The sequence below is a fragment of the Eucyclogobius newberryi genome, unplaced genomic scaffold, assembly GCF_026437365.1.
Source record: "Eucyclogobius newberryi isolate DKJ021-1_F unplaced genomic scaffold, fEucNew1.0.hap1 SCAF_7, whole genome shotgun sequence".
Classification (NCBI taxonomy): Eukaryota; Metazoa; Chordata; class Actinopteri; order Gobiiformes; family Gobiidae; genus Eucyclogobius; species Eucyclogobius newberryi.
This window is the reverse complement of record NW_027316389.1, coordinates 31,462,011-31,478,847: the sequence shown is the minus strand read 5'-3', so window position 1 is coordinate 31,478,847 and position 16,837 is coordinate 31,462,011. Positions and strand designations below refer to the sequence as shown.

The 16,837-nt window shown below is 41.8% G+C and overlaps 2 protein-coding genes across 2 annotated transcripts; both read left to right on the top strand.

Moving 5' to 3' along the window:
- The first annotated feature begins 3,082 nt into the window (after positions 1 to 3,082).
- Positions 3,083 to 10,664, top strand: LOC140348849 (uncharacterized). The gene is made up of 2 exons (XM_072434962.1): positions 3,083 to 7,767; positions 9,483 to 10,664. The coding sequence occupies exons 1-2, from the start codon at positions 3,132 to 3,134 to the stop codon at positions 10,187 to 10,189; spliced, it is 5,343 nt and encodes a 1,780-aa protein (XP_072291063.1). The 5' UTR covers positions 3,083 to 3,131; the 3' UTR covers positions 10,190 to 10,664.
- Positions 10,665 to 11,092: 428 nt separating this feature from the next.
- On the top strand, positions 11,093 to 15,267 carry fam185a (family with sequence similarity 185 member A). Its single transcript, XM_072435493.1, has 8 exons — positions 11,093 to 11,614; positions 12,462 to 12,571; positions 12,652 to 12,744; positions 13,082 to 13,220; positions 14,023 to 14,064; positions 14,141 to 14,236; positions 14,461 to 14,595; positions 14,973 to 15,267. The coding sequence occupies exons 1-8, from the start codon at positions 11,215 to 11,217 to the stop codon at positions 15,086 to 15,088; spliced, it is 1,131 nt and encodes a 376-aa protein (XP_072291594.1). The 5' UTR covers positions 11,093 to 11,214; the 3' UTR covers positions 15,089 to 15,267.
- The last annotated feature ends 1,570 nt before the right edge of the window (positions 15,268 to 16,837 follow it).

The following is a 16,837-nucleotide window of genomic DNA, read 5'->3' as shown; positions in this document are numbered from 1 at the left end:
GAATTGACAGACTGACACATAAAAATGAGTGAAGACTTGAAGGGTCAAAGGACGGTCAAGAGGCAAGCGCAAATTACTGGTACTTTTAGTAAGGAATATTTATTCCCGCAGCCTCAATTTAATGATTATGTAGGATGTTTACGAATATTTACATTACTACTACTACAACTTCCCTACTTCCCTGCTTTTAGGGGACAATGCATTCATCTACTCCTTTAATCCTAACCTTAGTCACTACTGAACAACCTTAACATTCACCTTAACATGAAAGGGCTGAAATCGAACCCACACATGTGCAATGCCCTTATCCACTGCACCACCAGCAAAGCAGTTATTTTCAACCTTTGTTCATAAACTGCTGAGTGATTGGTGTAAATCTATAATTTATATTTACAACCTGAATTATCACACCAAATAAAATCAAGCTTCCAAAATGATAAAAACCTGTCATATGCACTTTAACCTATTTGATATATTTCCTTTCATCTTCAAACCATGTTCTAATGATAAAAGGTTTACATCATGAGGACCAGATATTTGTCCCCATAATGGTGTGTTGGTGTGTGTACAGATTTTAGCCGCCACAACGATTCAATTAAATTTATTATGCAAAACAGACTTTTATTCAGACAGTGTAAGCGAGACACTGTTCATATAATTGACTACAAAGCCTTTATAAAACTCAAATAGAACACTTTCTCCTGGTATAGATATTATCAGCTGCGAGACATGAAATACCAATTCACCAGCAGCTTAATGTATTTAAAAAGCCATCATACATGAACAGATGAGCTCAAACTGAATCTTCACCATCAAATATTTCTGAGGCTACAATGTGATCTTTCACTCAGCTCGGGCCTTTTAAGGAGGCATTTATACAAAAACTGAAATGATGAATACAATTGTGTTGATAACCCCCATTTTCAGCTGTTTAAACTTGAATAATGTGAAGTTTGTGTAATATAGCAACCATTACTAAGGAGGGCCGGGCCTTGGGTGGAGGGAGAGAAGACTTCTGACTTATTGCAAAGTTCAACAACAGTCTGGCTCATCGCTGGCTCTACTCAAGGATTGGCTAATCATTCTTTTCTTGTTGAGGATTAGGGTGTCTGTTTAAAGTCAATAAAACATAACTAATATCCGCCCGCTGGCAATACACTTGTCTGTTTTGGAAAATGTGGCTCATTCCTGACTTTGATTACGGAGAAGCCTGACTAAATCACACAACAACTACAGTGAAAACAAACGCAGCGATGGATGATAAAAGTCACGTTTGAAGTCGATGAATATAGACATTTTATTTCAATATTCACATTCTCATTTTATACCTCCTTAAAGCAACAGTATGTAACTTGTCATACATGATCCATAGAAATAAGTGAAGCTAAAGGACTTTTCTAGATCTGTTGTTTAATAATATTATTATTTTCAATGGACAAAAAGTGATAACATAAGATTTGAAAGATTGTTTATTCAAGTTGAGAAGTAAATTGGATGTACTCTAACTTTAGTAATATTGGATCACTGCTTTTCAGTTTTACTTGAGTGCTTGTCTCCATGGAGGTGTTATTTCTTTGCCTGTCCACAGATCTTACCTGTAACTTGACCTTGTGGATTGTCTCCGTGGCGATGAATACATCTAATTCTATATAGTGGAACATTCGAGGCAAAGCAATAACATCCGCCCAGAGGCTGCAGGTGACAATACAGTAAAGTTCGGTAGTGCAGTATAAGTACAAATGTGGCTTGAACAACAGGCTTACAGTACATTTTGCAGTGTGTGCATATTTTCGACTTGCTTCATCTGTCACTCACATGTATTTATGCAGTGCTGAAGGACAATAAACTTGGAAAATGTCCGCCAACACAACTGCAGCACACATGCATTTAGATTACAGCCAGGACTGAGAATGTATCTTGACTGGTGTTGATCTTGTTGTTGGGATTAAAGTCAAGGCAAATGGGATTTTAGGGGATTGGTGATGACAAAATATGTGCTGCCTGGAGTTTAACACAACAGCACTGTTATCTGTGTCCAGGAGATCGATGTGATTCTGTAGATGTTTTTATACAGCTCCAAAGTTAAGATATGAGGGAAGTGTGGACAGAAAGTTAAAAGGATTGTGTTGAAAAACACTGCTGTATCCTGTAAGAGGGTTAAATGAGTGGAAAATACATTTTCATCATTGGTTTTTCCCTATATTTTATTTTTTTCCATTTTACTTACTAAAATGACTTGGAGTTTGATTATTATTATATCCGCTATTTGTTATTATGATCTACTCTACTGTGTTCAAATCATTTCCTTTTAAAATTTGTCAAAGAATAAGGATCTAACAATATGCAAATCACACGGTACAATATTATTACAATATTCATTTAGCAGTACAATATTTGTGATGTATTGTGATATAGTGAAGAGGCCATCTGAATTGTAGAAATTATACTTTTTCCTTTGACTTTGGCTTGAGTCATTGCTGTCATTTTCCACAAAAGAATATATAAAGGTGCTAAAAACATCAAAGGACCATGGTCTATGTTGTTATCTCTGTTTCTTTAGCTGTTGCTACAACAAAAAAAAGTGCATTTAAGCAAAGAAACTCGTAACTCGATGTATTGTGACACAATATTATTGTGAAACTTTGAGAACGCAATATCACCATGTTTTGTTATTGTTACGTCCCATCTGAGAGTCAACTGGAGGACAGTCGAGTAATCTATCTTTAAATGGGATCACATGATTCTAAAATCTAGAAACAACTTATTTTTGTATCAGATGTCCATTATTTTAAACAAAAATAACTTTTGGACCAATTTCCCTTGCTTTGTTTCTCCAACCACACCTCAAAGTCTGCATACAAACAATAGCCCTTTCACCTAACCCTCTTTTCAATTAAAGACTTCATGCTTTTAGAATGTTGTGACGTTATCTGAAACCGAGCGTGAACAATCCCAAACATCACGAGGAGACACCCACCCATGCTAATGTCTACCACTACTCTACTTGTGCATGTCATCAGCACCACAGCCCCTCCCTCTCTCTCTCCTCCTCTGCTCCTAAACTGAGGTGGGTCTGTTTTTACACACTCTCCCCTTTCTCTACTTGCCATTTTTACTGTGCACCAGACGCAATGGGATTACCAGCAGGAGTAATAGCAGCGGCCCTGTGCATTGTCGGGTCCCTGGTGCTGGCGGCTGCACCTCAGGACGGCGACTTCCAAGTGGGACTTTTTCCACCCTGCTCCGCTACCCTGGCACCCGAGCGCCCCTGCGAAGGAGAGGGAGACGACTGTCCGTTTGTTTTCAACCTGCCGCCCATGACTGTCAACCTGCCCAAGCAGCTGCTGGACTTGGAGCGGCTGGCGGAGGAGCTGCAGATGCTCAAAGACAATGTGGATGAATTGAGGCAGATGTGCAAAAGTTGTGCCGCGGGTCGAACCGAAAAGCAGTGCGCGCAGGGGGCAGATCGAGATGCAGATAATGGGAATTTGGATGTCAACGCACAGATACGGGAAAATAATAAAAGAATCATGAATGAGAAGAGAGGGGAGAATGGAAAAACTCTGGCAAAGGACAAAATGGAACAGGTGGTGGCTGAAGGGAAAAACGTGAGGATTACGGAAAGAAAAAAACTTGATAGGAAACAGATAGAGCGAGATGGCGCGGCGAAGGGGGCTTTAGATAAGCAAAAGGGTCCACTCTGCAATGCTAGTCACATGCAAAACAGGACGTTTGGAAAAAGTGAGCGATGGCGTGATCAAATGATGGACAGTAAGGGACAAACAGAAGCTGCAGATGAGACGGAGGAAGAAGGAGCGAAGCGAAGCAACGGAAATGAAGAATCCGACGGACAAAAGTTGCACGTTAAAGCAATATCAGATGAGAAAGACACCAAAAGTGACCATCCGACGAAATATCAAGCAGATGTGACGAAAACGAAAGATGGGAATGCTAAACCCAGCAGCGGAGGGAGCATTGACGGGCACATATGGCGAGATAAACATCACAGGACGAGTCACGAGAATGGGGCAGGAAAACACGTTGGTAATGTGGATGAAGGCAGCACGGAGCAGCCAATAGACCGGGACCGTCCTGTCTGGCGCGATAAAACCCATGTTGATATGAATCAGATGGAGAGACTAGAGGAGAGAGGGAGGGGAACCAGTGATGCTAGCAAGGAGGGGGGAACTGCGCCCAAAAGTTCGCCGAGTGGCCGTCACGTGTGGCCAGATGAAACAATGGAAACTAGCAGTAGTGCAGAGAAAATAAAGATGTCAGTGAGTGCTGGTGGCGGTGATGGTGATACTGGGCAAGAGCACAGACGAAGTGGAGAGGGAAAGGAGGGAGGAGAGAGGTTAAGAGAATTTGAAAACAGAAGGTTGATGGAAGGCACAGGCTCGCGTTCAGGCGGCCAGGCTAGTGTCGTTAACTCTGCTCCGAGCCATGGGTTTATTGACTTGGACGGGCCAGTCACCTTGACATCACCGCCTTCTTTTACAGCCTCACATTTGACCACAGATGCCGAGCGGGGACAGAGGGAGAAGCATTATGGAAAGGGTAGCACGAAGGAGCAGTTGAGGTTTGATGCAGAATTAGGTGGCGATGGGGGTGAATTGGGAAACGGAGGAGAAAGAAATGTGGACGTTGGTCAGTTAGAACAACCTGGTTTGGAAATTGGGCACAGCTATGACGAAGGGAAAGTGGATATAGACGAGCAATATAGGCCTACAAAGACAGCGCCATTAGATACAAGATCCAAGTCTGATGATTTGAGCATGGATCTCAAAAATGTACGGCAAATTTTAAAAGGGCTTCCAAAAAATGGCAGTGCTAACTTTGAGCGAACCAATCAGAATAAAGCTTTTGTCAAACAAGTAAAGCAACTAGCAAAAATACCAAATCGATTTTTAACAACAGGGTCTACCACTTTTGATTTAAGCAAAGAAGATCACAAATCAACATCTAAACCACCATCACAAGCGACTCAAGAAAGAGACATTTATACAGAAGATTCAAACGTGGACGGCAAAGAATCTACGAATAAAAACAGCGGAAAAGAAAGTGAGGCTCATGATAAAACGAAGATGTTGATTTCCAAAACAGTTTCTACTAAAGATGGCTCAGAAACTACAACTTCTCCAACTGCGAGCGATGCACATGTTATGGATGTCGAACGAGGAGGACCTAAAACTGCTTTTGGACGACCATCTCAAAATAACCAAGGTAAAAAGCATAGAGTTGATGAAGAAAGTACTCAAATTTCAAGGGAAGATTCAAAAGTGGAATTAACAATAAGCACGTTAGATACAACTACTAGTAACGCCATGTCTGATTTGACTGATTTTAAACAAGACAAACCGGGCAACGAGCCAGAATCTGAAGGTAATGACAACAAAGTGCATAGTGAGCATTCAAGTTCCAAAGGTCAAATTTATCAGCCAAGTGCAACCACCTCAACTCCAACATTATCAACGTTATATTTGACTAAAGATATCAAACATGGAGATGAAAAAGCAAGTTATAGTCCGTCTCAAAACAATTCAAATGAAAAAGCAAGCGACCCTATGTCTTCAGGTGATGATACACGATTATTACAGACTCAAATCCAGCTTACGACGGTCGCTTTAACTGAAGATTCAGCCAGTTCTACTCCAACACCCCAGGACTCACATTTAGGCCAAAATGTCAAACAACAGCAACAGCAAATACCAGATAATAAGCAAACATCTCAAAGCAATCAAAAAGACAATAAGCATTCAAGCCATTCTGCAGATAAAGCTAAAGATGAACAATATGTTACAATTTCTATTCCCACAACATCAAACTTTGAGCAAGAAAATCAAAATACTTTTAATGGAAAGCTATCTCAAAGTGACCGTGACATTGAGCATTCAAACACCGATGCCTCATTCATTAAAGCAACAAACAAACCAAATGTAGTGAATGAGGACGCTGGAGGCTTTAATTCTATAACCTCCAACTCTGAAATAACCACTTTTACTGACAAACAACATGGAGAAACCACGGAACATGTAGCTTTTCTAAGTACTATCAATAAGGACTTGGAAAAAGAGTCTTCAAGTTTTGATGTAGCAGCTAAAGTAAATCCAGTTCAACCAACGACTGAGTTAGCGGAGGATACAACTACATCCAAGCCACGTTTTAATTCAAATTCTAACCAAGGACAACAGGAAACAGCACAAAAAACACAGTACGGACAGCCATCGACGAACTCCAACAAAAACTCAATTCAAGATGCACAAATGGATTCGTTCACTACGCGACCAGCAAGTGCTTTGGTTGAAGATATAACTAGTTCCTCTCATGTTAGAAGCCCTCATGCCAGTTTTAGAGATGACATTACATCAACTGCGTTCACTTCTCATCAAATATCGCCTACCACTACGCTGCCGCCGATACCAGGCAGCAAGAAAAAGATAAGTGGTTCGAAAAGTGTGCCGAAGCAAAAAACGAAGCTCAACCCTGCGAAGAAGCCCGAAGCCAACTTAAAACTAAAAAATCCTAAGAATGACCGTAAACCTGACCACACACCTTCACTTGACACCCGAGTTAAGAACGACCGCAGGCTAGTGCACCCAAAGGTGAGACCCAGCATAGCTCCAGCTCAAATTCCCCCCGACTCCGATCAAAACACTCAATTACAGGTAAACGGCAAGGATAATCCGCTACCTTCAGCGCCCCCGATACAGACGGCGAGCTCTCCGGTCCAGACGCCGACAGACGCTCCTACTATGACAAGTTTGCTAAGAGATGAGAGGAAAAGAACTAATGCGACCTCAATGCACGACAGAAGACAAACTATGGATTCTGAAATAGATACGACAAGCGGGTCGAAGCAATTTATCAAAAAGGTTGGAAATATGCTGAATAATACTGGTAATATCATGCTAGCTCAAAATAGATCATCTGGGTTTAACGGTACAAAGGAAAGCAGCAAAAAGAGTCCAAAAACAAATCTTAAAATTCCACAAATTAACCTAAAAAAACCTAAACCCCAAGTACCAAAGAATAAAACTGCACACCTCAAACTTGAATCAAATCGGAAAGTGAAAGTGGAGCAAGCGCCAAAGGCCAAATTTCCCAAAGTAAATAAATTTGTAGATTTGAAAAACAGCTCAAAAGTGTCACCTGGACCTAAAACACAGACCAAGCCAGTCAAGTCAAAAATCACACCTGCTGCGAAGATAAAACAAACGTTAAAATTGAAAGAAAAAATAGCCAAAAGTGACGCCGTGCCAACGTCTGATCCTATTGAATTGACAACTTTGAATTCCAAGAATGCTCACGACCTCGAGGCAGAGCGCTTACGTCCAAAGGATGCAACCTCGGAACGTTTAACAATGAATCCAAACAGTGGGGTTATATCTGGGAAGGGGCCACAAACAACCGACCCAGTGACATCCATCGCCTTGACAACAGAACCAAACAAAGCCACCCAAGAATCCGCCACTCCACCAACAAAAATTGACCTCAATCAAGGGGAAAACTCTCCAAGTTCCCCCTCCAAAGCTGACCTTCGACCCACCGTGCACCCCGTCTTCAGGTCAACAGCCCCTCCAGCCCCCCGCTCTGGTGCTAAAGTACCAGCTGTGGTGAACACCACGCCCAGTGCGCGAGAGCTCCGGGTGAAAATTAACCAGGTGGCAGCGTTCCTCAATAAAAGTATCCCGCAGCGACCACACGAGAGGCCCCTGGATGAAGGCCCCCCGAAGAAGGAGGAGGACAAAAAAACAGACGTAAAACCAGGTAAGAGTGAGATTACATAATCCGCTGATACAGAAAGGGCCATATAGTGAGTATCTAAATATAGATCAAATATATAAAATAGTATTTTTCCTGAAAGTCTAAAATGAAAATGTGATTTGAAGAACTTCACAGTTTTTTTTAAATTTGCATAAATATTAATAATAATAATACATTTACATTTTGTTGACTGTAATATTGATCTAAAAAGTCCCATTAACAGAAAAGGGATCATTGACTTCCTGTTCAAAACTGCAGGAGGGAGAGGCCCCGCCCCCTCCTCGTGGCGTTTCACAGTAGCCAGCAGCAGATCTTCATTTACATGTTATTTCATTTTTTTCAATGATTACGCAACATTTCTAAACCCTATATGTAGAGCATAATTTCAAATGATACAAGTATGTACGGAGACGGGGGGGGGGGCAATTTTCTTAGCACTAAAACATCAAATGCATTACAGTTTAGTACAGGATTACTCAAACATCCATCCATCTGACTAAATCAAAATACAGCTCTGAGTAAGTCAATGATAAGTTAACACGTTATAACAAAGTTCAACACGTTATAACAAATTTAGCATAATAGGTCCCCTTTAAATGCTACTCTGCAATTATCTAGCCCAATTATTGTGTCAATCTTAGTTCAAAAGCAGTAGATACAGCAGTAAAAACAGACCATGTGTCTGAACAGTTTTTACCCACCAATAATTCTAATATTATATTATGTATGGCACTTGGCTTTCAACCAATGTCTAAAGTTGATATTAAGTTGAATAAAAATGCTGCCTCAAGTATGTCTCGAGGGCGGATCATTGTTTGACGCGGTACAAAGTGGTTTACCAGATGTAAGTAATACAGTATTATAGCAAGAAGACCACACCAGAGGCACAGATGAACCTCACATGTTCAGAGTTAATGATGTAGTTTAATATCAGCCACGTACCAGAGATGATGTACTATTGTCTGCACATCAAAAGAGGAGTCTACATGTGTGCAAAATGTGTCTCTTAATTGTCATTTGGCTTAAAACCACAGCTATGCACGGATTTATGGTACGTTCTTCCGGGAGAATAAACAATTAATAAAAGCTTCATCATTGAGCGACCCACTTGTCAAACACTGTATACAAATGTTTAGAATGGGTTTAGGGTCACATTTTTTAAGAAGCTTTCTCGAAAACACTATAAAATATTTTATTAGTGGAACGTCACTGACTTGCTTCACTTGACCACACCCGGCAGCACTGTCACATTTCACAGATTTGTGAAATGGGCTCGAACAAAGTTACAGTTTGTTTTGTTCGGTTCAACGCATAATTATTTATTTCTTTTTAGAATGTTTACTTGTTTATGTAGGCTATTTAATAGTATAATCATGAATGATGTCCCCCCACACTTTGCTTCCATTGAGCAATGATGGGTAAATCAGTAACCATAGTCATAATTGTATACCCAAGATGTTGCTGTGCTATTGGGCAAGACACTTCCCTCCTCTTGTCTGTGAATGTTGCATGATAAACAATGCATGGTCAGTGAGGCCATTGGCACAGAAAAGCAGCCATGTCATTTTGACCCAGGGCAGCTGTAACTGTAATAGTTGAATAATGAACGTGAGTGAACTAAGAGAGGATGGTCAGTGAACAGGTGACTTTAGAGCAGTGGCAATGGAAGTAAACCCATTATACCAAATACTGACTGTTATCACACGTCCTCTTCACAGATGTGGTGCTTGTTAGAGACTGTTCGGACCATGTGCTCAGGGGACATACCAATAGTGGCCCTCACCAGGTGACCCCTGACCCCCGCGGCGGCAGCGCGCTCGTGCTGTGTGACATGGAGGAAGACGGCGGAGGATGGACCGTGCTCCAGAGGAGACAGGACGGCAGCGTCAGCTTCAACCGCTCCTGGGCCGAGTATCGTGACGGCTTCGGAAATCTGGACGGAGAGTTCTGGCTGGGAAACAGCCTGATCCACCTGCTGACCCGGGACAGGGGCATGGAGCTGCGGGTGGAGCTGGAGGACTTTGAAGGGGTCCGGGAGTACGCGCAATATAAACTCTTTAAGGTGGCGAGTGAGCGCATGCGCTTCAGGCTGACTGTGGACGGGTACACGGGCACTGCGGGCGATGCCCTTCTATTCAACCCAAAGTATAATCACAATAACAGAGCGTTCACCACCCCGGACCGGGATAATGACCGGTACCCCTCCGGTAACTGCGGGGCCTACTACAGCTCCGGGTGGTGGTTTGACGCCTGTATGGCAGCCAACCTGAACGGGAGGTACTACAAGGGCGGGTACAAAGGAGTGCGCGACGGGATCTACTGGGGCACATGGCACAACATCTCCACAGAATACTATCCCACTAACGAAAGACTGTCATTTAAAACTGTCAGAATGATGATCAGACCAAAGGGCTTTAAGCCATAAGCTCAGGAGACACTGACTATTTAATTGTTGCAAATACAGCCTTAAAGCTCTGGGGAAAAACACTTCCATTTAACTATTGAACTTCAGTATGCAGAATGCAGATATATAATGTATTTTTAATCAGGATGTACAGACAATGCTACCACCTTGTGGCAAGTGTGCTTATAGGTGATAATGACTAATAAGGGTGTACAAATAGTTTATTTTCTTTACCATTTTCATATAATTTTACATGCACATGTAATTGCACTTGTGTAGTGCAATAGAGATGAAGGCGGCCAATGTTGCACTAAGGTTAACTAAACTAAAAAAAAAGTCGGAATCCTTTTGTAATCATTTTAACTCGTGGTGAAGAAATAGGCCTTGTTTTGAAAGGATATATTGAAAAAACGAGTTATATAGAGTATACACAGTTGCCTAGGACACTGGTGGTCTTGTGGTGGTGTGCAAGCGTGTTTTAGAGGCCAAAGATTATTCTGATCCTATAGACAATGTCAAATAAAGTTATATGTTGTATGTTTTAAAATGTGTCCGTTTTCTGTATTTGATAACTAAAAGTTGGTTGATAATAAAACTTCAGATATAAATATTGCAAGAAAATGCCCGCGTTGAAGACAACACACATGTTTGGACAAAACAAAAAAGTAGGCGGTGCCATATTTACACAACTGTACATTTCCGGTTTGTCAAGCTTGCGTCAACTAGAGAAAATGTGTTTGTTTTTGCTACAATTACCACCCAAAATGTATATTTTCAACAGCTTAAACTATCTCAGCTCGATGATAATGACGAAATTGCATCATCTGTGTTCGTTGTTTTAGTCAAGAATGAAAAATACTGAATTTTAGCGTCATGAACCGGAAGTGTGCTAAATCAAAACACCAAGCTTGACGTGACGGGGAAGTGCAGAATGTTTAGGTGACCGCCATGGAAAACATGTTGTAGAAAAGTGTGTTTTCTTCACTGAGCACAGACACGCACATTGCGTAAAGGAGCCGGAGGAGCCGGAGGAGCACTTGTCAGTCATGCTCGGGGCTGTAGCACGCCGGTCGTCCTTGTGTGTGGGGTTTGCCCACTGTTTGCGTCCAGTCATCCCGAGGATCACCTCCGCCTGTCCTCAGCACACCTCACCGGGCCAGGGCTGTCAGAAGCAGCCGCTGAAGCAGTGGGCTCTGTCCGTCAGCCCCTACACGCGTGTACGGGCCCAGCTGGTCTCCTGCAACATCTCTGTCAGCCCTTTAGACCCTCACGCCTTCCCCGAGGCTGACCGGGCTTTCATCACCGTCACCGGGGGAAGGGAAGGGCAGGAGAGCGCCCTGGACCTCTGCCAGGTCCACTATGATGAAGAGAGCAGAGAGCTGTGGATCACAGGTGGAGCAGGCAGCAGCAAGTTATCAATAGACCTGGAAGCACCGATCAAAAGTGGTAAGTTCCTGTTTAATAGATGGTTATATATTTTACATTTTTATAATTTACTAAGTGAGAAAAGTTGGACTCGGACTGTTGAAGAAGAACCCTCACCTAGGGTCATGAGCCTTGGGTAATGACCCAAAGGACAAGATCGTGGATACAAGCAGTCGAAATTAGTTTCCTCCACAGGGTGGTTGCGTGCTCCCTTGGAGGTAGGGTGAGGAACTCAGTCACACAGGAGGAGCTCAGAGTAGAGCTGCTACTCCTCCACGTCAAGAGGAGCCAGTTGAGGAGGTGTTTCGGGCATGTTCAACCGGGAAGAGGCCCCGGGGAAGACCCAGGACACGCTGGAGGGACTATGTCTCTCGGCTGGCCTGGGAACGCCTCGGGATCCCCCCGGAGGAGTTCGAGGAAGTGTCTAGGGAGGGAGAAGTCTGGGAGTCCCTGTTTAGACTGCTGCCCCAGCGACCCGGCCCCGGATAAGCGGAAGAAGATGGATGGAAAAATGTCAGAAGAGGTAATGGTAATAGAAGTAATCAGAAGTAGAATACATTTATGCAGCAGCAACAATAACAATAGTTGAACTGTCTCGTACAGCCACAGCTTCTTTGACATACATGATTATAGAAATTATATTGCAGTCAAAATAAGTCAGATAATACTCCGATGAAACTGATTTTGGTTGGCATGAAAAACATGGTATTGGTTAAGCAATAAGAGAGATGCCAAATAATTTCAACTTAGTCCGAGTGTGTACTGTTGTGTCCCTGGTCAAGAATATTGTCTGTGTAAAGCATACACAATAATAGCTGTGATATTTGACAATTAAATTACTAGATTTTTTAACCTCATATTTTTCTAGAGCTTTTCATCAGCACTGAAGGAAGTGGCCATGTGCACATTAGTAAAATGGAGTGTGATATTTGCAAAGTGACCACACAAGAGGGAAACTGTACACTCCACTCTATCAGAGTAAGAATGGAATATTGTTTAGTAATATCCACAATCACTTTGGTACTAGTTTTGTTAATGCACCTTTCTGTTGTATCCAGGCCCACCAGGTTGAAGTCAGGTCTTCTGGAGGATGTGTCACTGGTCTTGGTACTATCCATGGAAATGTGCACATCGTCTCAAGCGGAGAAAGTGTAAAGTTATGCTTTGGTTTTCATCTTATGACAATAGGCGGCACCATAACTCTACTATTAAATGCTACCACTTCAAAGCAACACACGTTCTCTATCATTTTTAACCAGATCATTTGTCTGTCAAGTTTAATTAAGTGAAATATATTCATTTTATTCTCATATTTAGACCATGTTTAGCCCTAATCTAGACCAGATATACTCCAGGTTAGTGTCTGCTGGTACTGAGAGTCAAACATTATTTTAGGTGGTACTTGGTGGCAAAGGTTTGAGAACCACTGTGTTAAAAATGTACCTGTTTTTTTGTTTTTGCATATTTAACATGTTCCTTGTTCTGCAGGCAGTGGATGTGAAAAAACTCCAGGGCACTACAATGAATGTGTCCACTGAACACGGCTCTCTGAAGGTGAAGGCCGTCTATGCAGAGTCCAGCAACATCTCGTCCTGCACAGGGAAAGTAGAACTGGGACATGTACATGGTGAGGTGATGCATGAAAGACAATTTAATGGCAATTAGGGTTAAAAGTATAAGAAAATTTGATGCTAATTTATACTAAAACAAGTATTGAAACTAGATATTCTTTTGAGCTAGTTTTAAAACTAAAATAATTACGTTGACCTTTCCTGAACAGTTTTAGCTTCGTCTTCCTTTCCCAGATCTAGTATAAGACCACAGGGTTTAATAAAGAAAGTACAATTATTATTATTATTAACAACACTAATAGCAACAAATATTGTATTGTGTATATATTAAAAGCTAAATTATTAGATCCATCCATTTTCTACCGCTTGTTCCCTTTCGGGGTCGCGGATGACCGGAGCCTATCCCAGTGACTTCGGGCCTGAGGCGGGGTACACTCTGGACAGTGGCCAACTCGTCACAGGCCAACACAGAGACATAGACATTACAGACAATCATTCACTCTCACATTCATTCACTAGGGCCAATTTTTACCTAACACATGCATGTCTTTGGACGGTGGGAGGAAGCCAGAGAACCCAGAGAGAACCCACGGTAACACGGGGAGGACTCTACTTCAACATTTTGACATTTAGTTTCCTTTCAGAATATACTTTTTTTGTGGGGAAATACCTCCCTTTCTTAAACAAAAAAACACACCATTTGGGGCACTACTTAAAAAGAGCCAAATTATTCCATTAAAGTTCTGTAAACTTGTAGTGTGACCATTGCTGCTCTCCTGCATGTTGAAATAGAAATCAGATGCCACCATGTTCAAAAAGACCTAATTGGTCATATGTTTTTTATTATATTTTAAACAGGAAATGCCACTGTAAAGAATGAGTCTGGGGATACTATCATTGGTAAGTCGCTCTCATATTTGAACAGTAGATGAATAATGCAAGAGGTTTAAGAGAAATGCCTGCCTTTATTGTGCAGATGGTTCCAATAGCTTCACGCAGGTCTCCTCTCACAGTGGAGACATTGACCTCTACGTAGGAGACGGTGGCTCTGCAGTCGTCTTAAGTGAAGAAGGTAGGCCCTGCCGTGACACTAAATGTACTCTATGTCATGTTTTTGTTTTTTAATATCTCTGTCATTTCCAGACCTGTCACTATAAACGATGAATAATATTTTATGGCTATTTCTTTCCTAATCAGTGCCTCTCCCTTATATTTTATAGTCCCCTGCCCTTCATCTGAACTTAGTTTGTAGATATAAATCATTACAGTCTAAAACATCAGTGGAACCTGTTGTAGGAGCGGTGTGTGTGCGGGTCCCCTCCACTTTAAGAGCAGCAGTGGAACTGTGTGGAGCGTCTGTGGACATCAGCCCAGAGGTGGTGTTTCATGAAGCAGAAAAGCATCAGGCTCCAGGCCAGACCACAGTTTTGGGTAAGCTAAGCAGGATGATGAGACCTGAGAATCAATGGACTCTCCAAAGAAAACTTTCAATTGGCTAAAGAAATTATTCCTAAAAACTCAAACTTCAGCATACACATTTGCCCCCACCCCAAAGTCATTATTTAGAATTGTATAGAAATTAAATCTAAAGTTTGAAGGTATTTTTAATTCAATAAATTAAACAAAGGACCGGTATCAAAAGGGTATTTACCGTACGTAGTATTGTACATTAGGCTTAGACCACCATTACCACTGCTCAAAATGAAACTCCACCCAAAATACCCAATTTTAATTCTATCAAATGTAATAGTTGTATAATTCACAACTACCATTTTAGTATCTGTTTTCAGTTCTTTTCTGTTTTCCAGGTTTTATAAATGCAGAGTCTCAAATGGACCCGCCTCATCTCAAAGCTCAGACAAAAACAGGCTCTGTCAAACTGAAGACACAAAGCTGGTTCGAGTCACTTAAATTACGAAGCTGAAGATCAAAATTGACTGACTACAATTATGTGAATGGTGAGATTTTTGCTCTAAAATGACCAAACATCACTCTGTATCACGCTAAAAATACTGTATTTCCATTAACTGGGACAATGATAAACGCAATGGTGAGGATATACAAATAATAATCAGTGAATATTTATTACAGTTAATGTGTTATTTATTTTGTGTGTGCATGATAATAGTTCTGTATTTTCTGTATACTACTAATAAACTTTAACTGTGCTGTAGTTTCGTCTTCAGTCATTAGGGGGCAGCAACAGCCTGGACAAGAATCCTGCAGCTGCAGCATGACTTTAAGCACTGTTTAAATTAGAGTAAGGAATGTACTGGTAATCAGTACACAAGCTAAGATATTTGTATTTAACATTTAATTTATATTAAACTACATTAGCACAACCTGAATGAATGAATCCTTTTTAGCTCTCAAAATCTCTTCTAGAGATGGCTTTTGCCATGTATTTTCCATTGTCTTTCAAATCTTTTTAATTAGTTAGGTTGGTCCTATCCTGTTCGGTTCACTCAAAGGCTTATGGGTGATCATTCAAAATACTTAGTTGTTTGTACCATTTAAAATGGTTTGTAAAAAAAAAAGCCTTCACACTGCACAAACAGCCATTAAGTCCAAGGAACTGTCTGTAGACCTCCGAACCAGGCGTATTAAGGCACAGATGGGGAAGGAACAGAAACATTTCTACAACATTGAGCACAGTGGCCTCCATCTGTAAAGGGGAAAAAAAGTTTGTAACGAACCACCAAGACTTCCTAGAGCTGGGCCTGACCAAACTGAGCAATCAGGGGAGAAGGGCCTTATTCATGGAGGTGACCGAGACCCTGATGGTCACTCTGACAGATCTCCAGCGTGTCTCTGTGGACAGAGGAGAACCTTCCAGAAGAACAACCATCTCTGCAGCACTCCACCATCAGGCCTGTGTGGTAGAGTGGTCAGACAGAAGCCCCTCCTCAGTAAAAGACATGGTACAGCCCGCCTGAAGGACTCTGACCATGAGAAACATAAATCTCTGGTCTGATGAAACAAAGATTGAACTCTTAAAAAGCGCGTGTCACGTCTGGAGGAAACCAGGCCCCGCTCATCACCAGCCAGTACCATCCCTACAGAGAAGGAGGGTGGAGGCAGCATAAGGCTGTGGAGATGTTCTTCAGCAGGAGGAACTGGGAGACTAGTCAGGATCAACAGAAAGATGACTGCAGCAGTTACAGAGACATCCTTGATGAAAACCTGCTCCAGAGGCTCTGGACCTCAGACTGGGCCAAGGTTCATCTTCCAACAGGACAACGACCCTAAGCACACCGCCAGGAGAGCAAAGGAGTGGCCACGGGACAACTCTCACTGTCCTTGAGTGGCCCTGAGGCCACACTTGAACCCAAATGAACATCTCTGGAGAGATCTGAAAATGGCTGTGAACCGACGCTCACCATCCAACCTGATGGAGCTGGAGAGGTTCTGAAAAGAAGAATGGGAGAAACTGCACAAAACAGACGTGTTCAGCTTCTTGTAGCATTAAACTCAAAAATACTTGAGGGTGTAATATGTGCGAAAGGTAAAGTATTGAGCAAAAACTTTGAATATTTATGTATGTGCATATTTATTCATTTTTTTATACATTTGCAAATAATTAAAACAACCTTGAGGCAAAATAATGAATTAAATTATTTTTGGAATAAGGCAATAACAAAATATGGAAAAAGTGACTACTTTCCGGATGCAC

Excerpts from the sequence above, each read along its gene's own strand:
- LOC140348849 (XM_072434962.1), top strand. The coding sequence starts at position 3,132 with ATGGGATTACCAGCAGGAGTAATAGCAGCGGCCCTGTGCATTGTCGGG. Across the intron at positions 7,768-9,482 it reads AAAAACAGACGTAAAACCAG|ATGTGGTGCTTGTTAGAGAC; the intron begins GTAAGAGTGAGA and ends TCCTCTTCACAG.
- fam185a (XM_072435493.1), top strand. The coding sequence starts at position 11,215 with ATGCTCGGGGCTGTAGCACGCCGGTCGTCCTTGTGTGTGGGGTTTGCC. Across the intron at positions 14,065-14,140 it reads GTCTGGGGATACTATCATTG|ATGGTTCCAATAGCTTCACG; the intron begins GTAAGTCGCTCT and ends TTTATTGTGCAG. Across the intron at positions 14,596-14,972 it reads AGGCCAGACCACAGTTTTGG|GTTTTATAAATGCAGAGTCT; the intron begins GTAAGCTAAGCA and ends TCTGTTTTCCAG.